Below are 6,000 nucleotides of genomic sequence, written 5' to 3'. Positions count from 1 at the left end.
CTGACAGACTCAGAGAATTAAACCAGTTTAGTGTTGCGCAGAGGAGAATGTGTGGGCCTCTAATTCAGGTCTTTAAAATTCTCAAAGGCATTGATAAAGCAGATTCAGCTAAATTCTTTCACTGTAATGGTAAATCATGATCTTAAGGACATCAGTGGAAATTAAGGGGTTTAGGGCTGAAGCCACAAAGTAGTTCTTTACTCAAAGAGTTGTGGGAACCTGAAACAAACTATTGCGACATGTTGTTGAAGCAAAAACCTTGACAATCTTTAAGACGTACCAGGATGAGATATTGGGACAGCTTAGCTATTAGCTAAACAAACAATCCTGATAGACTGAATGGTCTCTTCTCGTTGGTCAAATTTCTTATATTCTTATGACATGCACCCTTTTTAAAATCTTAACTTACTGACAAATAATGTTTCAATAATTTAGAAACCAACAAAAATGACTTACTTTGGCTTCGGAGACCCAAACAGCTTCTGTTTGCTGCTCTCTTATTGAATCTTTAACACCACCAAACCACGCATCATTAGCTGAATTCAGGTCAATGGTTGCTGTAGAGAAGGAAGAGAGTAAAATGGGTTAGTGTGTTAAAGAGTACAGATATTATAAGAATATTTAAATGTTATTTATGATTTTATCCTAAGCAGCTTTCTTGTCACCAGTCCATTCATCCTTTATTTTCTAAACCCACTGTTTCTATACAGAATCAAAAGTTAAGTTTGAACGTACAATATCTGGTGTTCAGACCCACTCACTTTCACCTAAGCTAAATCAGACATGCAAATCAACCTAACAGCATTTCTTAGGACTCTACTAAGTAACTGGTGTCCACACAGAGAAACAAATAACCTGGGTATTCTACACAGAAGCTAATAACTAAACCAGAGTCCAAACACTAGGCCATAATGCTGTGAATGCAACAGAAACAACTGTTTTTTACAACTATTTATATTTACTTATTTGCTATAATGTAACTGATAATCACTAAATAAGAGGTAAACACTTCTACCTGTGAAAAGATGAGAGCAGGTTTTCTTCAGCTTGTTTGCATGTTCATATAGTTTACGAGAGCTTTTGTTAGATGTTGGACACAACCTTTGCCTCATGGTTTTAACTCCTTGTTTGCTATCAGGATTGAAGAAGATCACTATTGGATACCATTGGGTGTAGTTCAGCAGATCTACAGCCTTTGGAGTCACATCAAGTAAAGCATGCCTTTCCTTGTGATCAAATAAGGGGTATATTAAAAATCAAAATTCTGTCTAGCAACTTTACATTTAAATATGCAAAATCAGATTTATACTATTAAAAAACATCCTACCTGTTCAATTATTTGTCTTATTGTGTTTAGACGAACAACTCCAGAAGACTTCTCTGATCCTGCATCTTTTGGTTCAGTTTCTTGATGGACAAAAAATACAATAAATAATAAAATGTCAAAATGTCTTAATTTTTTGACTGAGCATTGTTAATTAATTATCAAGTTACTTATCTACTTTTGTACTATATCTCAGTTCTTTTAGTTCAAATAAAATGTAATGTATTTGCATTAAATGTGAAAGTACTGTATAAAAATTAATCTTACATTTTGTAGTACTTCTTGTTTCTTTTTAAAAATAGCATATAAAATGAAATAATGATTAATTGTAAGAATGCTTACTAGCACTTTGAAAATCATCTGGCAATTCAGAAGCTAACTTATCAGTTGCGATATCTGCAATGGGACCAAACAGCACTACAGGTCTCTTAAAGCCAGCTGCAGGGGAGAAAAAGAAAAGAACATTAATATGAAGCACATGCAGTAGTTAACATGCACAGGCTACCACAAGACTTTGAAACTGTATTCATGGATGACACTTTAGATTTCAGTTCCCAAGCAGTATATAACATGAATGCAGTGAATATGTAGGTAGTAATAAATAAATGCCAGTAAGTCCACTTTGGATAACCCACATAAAGAATACAGATGCAGATGTGTGCATTTATATCTGTGCAATCATCTTTATACTACATTTCAGCATTTAAGTACGCACATCACTGCCTCCATTTTATTTGCTAGAAAACTTTCGATATCTCTGGCATTTATTTATCACTGCCAATTTTCAACATATGGCTGAATATATATTACTTGGTTTAGACAAACAGCGAGAATAAAGTAGAAATGTTGACTTTATTCTCGTCATAAGCGTCGAGATTGAAGTGGAAATGTCGAGAATAAAGTCAACATGTCGTCACACTATTACACAGTACCCAGGTACATTGCACAGTATTGAAAAAAATACAACTTGGCTTGCAGTATTATCCAGTAGTATAGAAACAGTTTTCACACATTTGAACATAATGGTCCACATCCGACCTTTTAAATCCAAAGTATCTCCAGACAACAGACGTGACTCCTTTTTCCAACAAAAGTTCTTGTGAATCATCATGTTCAACTTTATCGTCTGCTACAGCTTCAGTTTCAGAATGTTCTCTGTACATTTTCACCATGCTATACCTCCACTAACGCATGTACTCCGGTGTATGCTTGTTTAGCGGTGTAGCAGTGAAAAAGGTCTCCCTTAAACAGTTTCCCGCTGTGCCACGTTCCGAATGTTGTTTAGGCAATTTAAACCAGTGTTGCGGTATAAGAAAAATCCATATCATAACAAAAATAAAAAACGGTTTTCGGTATGAACCGGTATACCGCCCAGCACTAATGCTCTGCTTCAGTATGTCACAGTACACGTTGGCATTCATGGTTCCCTCAATGAACTGTAGCTTCCCAGTGCCGGCAGCACTCGTGCAGCTCCAAACCATGACACTCCCACCACCATGCTTGACTGTAGGCAAGACACACTTGTCTTTGTACTCCTCACCTAGTTGCCACCACACACGCTTGACACCATCTGAACCAAATAAATTTATCTTGGTCTCATCAGACCACGGGACATGGTTCCAATAATCCATGTCCTTAGTCTGCTTGTCTTCAGCAAACTGTTTGCGGGCTTTCTTGTGCATCATCTTTAGAAAAGTCTTCCTTCTGGGATGACAGCCATGTGGACCAATTTGATGCAGTGTGCGGCGTATGGTCTGAGCACTGACAGGCTGACCCCCCCACCCCTTCAACCTCTGCAGCAATGCTGACAACACTCATATGTCTATTTTCAAAAGACAACCTCTGGATATGATGCTGAGCATGTGCGCTCAACTTCTTTGGTCGACCATGGTAAGGCCTGTTCTGAGTTGAACCTGTCCTGTTAAACCGCTGTATAGTCTTGGCCACCGTGCTGTAGCTCAGTTTCAGAGTGTTGGCAATCTTCTTATAGCCTACGGCATCTTTATATAGAGAGCAACAATTCTTTTTTTCAGATCCTCAGAGAGTTCTTTGCCATGAGGTGCCATGTTGAACTTCCAGTGACCAGTATGAGAGACTATGAGAGCGATAACACCAAATTTAACACACCTGCTCCCCATTCACACCTGGGACCTTGTAACACTAACGAGTCACATGACAAGGGGGAGGGAAAATGGCTAATTGGGCACAATTTGGACATTTTTCACTTCGGGGTGTACTCACTTTTGTTGCCAGCGGTTTAGACATTAATGGCTGTGTGTGGAGTTATTTTGAGGGGACAGCAAATTTACACTGTTGTACACTGACTACTTTTGAATTATATCAAAGTGTCATATCTTCAGTGTTGTCTCATGAAAAGATATAATAAAATATTTACAAAAATGTGAGGGGTGTTACAGAAAGAATGATGACACAAATCAAACAGTCTTGATGACAGAATAATCAAAACCAAAAAACTGAACAAACCCCTACCTTCTCGTAGTACCACTTTTTCATAAGCAGGGAATCTTGTGCCAACAGGTGTCACTGTGAGATCCTCACGACTTTTCTTTAGGTTCTTCTTCATTCCAGCCCTCTGACCACGCAATCTCCAGAAATCTCCTCTGTCATTTGCTGCTGCTCTTTGTGCATTTTGAACACTGGCCATCTGTTCGGCTCTAAAATGTATAAATGGAAGTTAAAGAATTATACCAAGTACAAAACAATATATTTCACTGGGACTGCAATGTTTTTAAAACTGTTGCTTGCTATCTGTGAAAACTTGTTTGATTAAATCATCAAACTGTGCTACTATGAAGAACAATATGATGTTTCATGGTCTGACTGGTTCTGCAGGGGCTGCACATTCAACTTTATACTTTATCTAAGTGTTGTTACTTAGCCAAAAAAAATATATGATGTTTGCACACATATTTAGACCACATAAATAAGTATTTCTCCAATGACCTGGTGCTCTTGTGGAAGAAAGATTAGATTTATGGGGTCTCACAGTAAATTAGGATAAAGTGTTTTGACATACTTTCCCTATTAAAATATAGCATTCATCTTAAAAAAAAATAGCATAAAGGGTGTGACAGATGTCCAGGGACCTTGCCCCAACAGGATGCCGGAAGAAGGGAAGGACCGGGAAAAAGGCAGTATCTTCCCTGGACTATAAGGGGGACGACCTCCCTGGATTACATGGGGGGCCACAGAGCTTGGGAGCTCAACCCTATGGAGGGACGTGGCCACCACTTGGGGGTGCCTGGTTCTGGAACTGTGCTCTGTAGCACTTCTGCCACGCCAGGAAGTGCCGCCAGATGTTAATTAGGGAGCACCTTGAGCACTTCCGGGTGCTGTACAAAAGAGGCCGCCTCACTCCACTCAACAGCCGGTCGGGTGGAAGTGGACAGAGCTTGGAAGAGAGGAGTGGAGGAGACAGACAGACAGACAGACAGACAGACAGACAGAGAGAGAGAGAGAGAGAGCAGGAAAGAAGTCTGAAGGACTGATTGATGGTGATTGGTGCACTGTATTCGTGTGTGGTGCAATAAACGTGTGTGTTAAGGACCGTCTGTGTCTGCCTGTTTGTGTCCGGGTCCGAATATTTCCACAAGGGTTAATACATATCAGAAACCTGTTCAAGAAACCAGGCAAAGGTCAAGTGAACAACAGAATGTACTGAAAGATGACAAACAGATGACTAAGAAATCAGCAGATGTATTGTGAACAACCAGAATGGACATGCACAGAAATTTCAAGGGTGGTGACTAAACTCAAAGCATATAAGAAGAAGCAGAAAATAATAATCCAGACTTTTATTTTATATGTCAGTAAACCAATGAACTAACGAGTAAAATGTACTGCATTGATTAACACTGTACGTAAGTTCAAAAGTTTATAAAATGAGCCTCAATCCTTTGTTTCTCCAATCATTCCGACCATGCTGTAACAGACTGCTTTTGAAGACTGCTACCTCTAAGGCCATTTGCCAAGGAGTAATTAAAAGATAAAATGGACAGCTTTTCTCCTGCCCGATTACTGATTTGTACTGTTAGAGGATTTTCGTTAATTAAGATACTGATTTTCACCACACTCTGCACTCCAAAATTAGATTAGACAGGGTCAAGAATCTTGTATTATATTACAATGGCACTCGGCTAAGCCACCTTTTGCCACAGTAACTGCTTCGAGTATTCTGGATAGCTGTCTACCATTTTTGCCCATTCTCTTACAAGATTTGCTCCAGTTCATTTAAACTTATAGGTCAATGCTTGTGGACCACCATTTTTAAAATCATGCCATAGATTCTCTGTGGGATTGAGGTCGGAGTTTTGTCTAAGCCAATTAAGGTCATTCACCATCTTTAATTCTTCAGCCACTTCAAGATTTACTTTGAATCTTCTCCCAAACTTCTGTTTTTTAGCAGAATTAAACAAGCGACCTGCCAATATTTTCTGTTACTCTCTTACATTCAAATTTCCTATTTTTTCTGTCCCTATAGATGAGAATCATTTCCACAGAATCACTCTATAGTCAAAATTTTTATTATAAGGATACAGTATCTTGTGCCATGAGCAGGGTTTGGTTTACACCATACATTGTCTTTTGAATTATGGCCAAAAGGCTCAATCCTGATCTTATCCAATTACAAGCCCTTACAAAAGGCTTGCCAAGTT

At 38.8% G+C, this 6,000-nt stretch overlaps 1 protein-coding gene across 5 annotated transcripts in view; it reads right to left on the bottom strand.

The window, feature by feature from the left end:
* The window catches only part of LOC114652123 (tight junction protein ZO-2-like), a 253,598-nt gene that overhangs the window by 19,854 nt on the left and 227,744 nt on the right, over nt 1-6,000 (bottom strand). For all 5 annotated transcript variants that reach the window (XM_051927776.1, XM_051927773.1, XM_028802330.2 and 2 more), the window contains 5 exons: nt 3,815-3,999; nt 1,667-1,762; nt 1,328-1,407; nt 1,016-1,226; nt 457-557 (listed from right to left, as the gene is read on the bottom strand). In XM_051927776.1, the coding sequence (XP_051783736.1) occupies nt 457-557; nt 1,016-1,226; nt 1,328-1,407; nt 1,667-1,762; nt 3,815-3,999 (673 nt within the window). The remainder of the gene's footprint in view (nt 1-456; nt 558-1,015; nt 1,227-1,327; nt 1,408-1,666; nt 1,763-3,814; nt 4,000-6,000) is intronic.

Source organism: Erpetoichthys calabaricus, chromosome 5, assembly GCF_900747795.2.
Source record: "Erpetoichthys calabaricus chromosome 5, fErpCal1.3, whole genome shotgun sequence".
Classification (NCBI taxonomy): Eukaryota; Metazoa; Chordata; class Cladistia; order Polypteriformes; family Polypteridae; genus Erpetoichthys; species Erpetoichthys calabaricus.
This window is presented reverse-complemented; position numbering and strand designations above follow the sequence as displayed.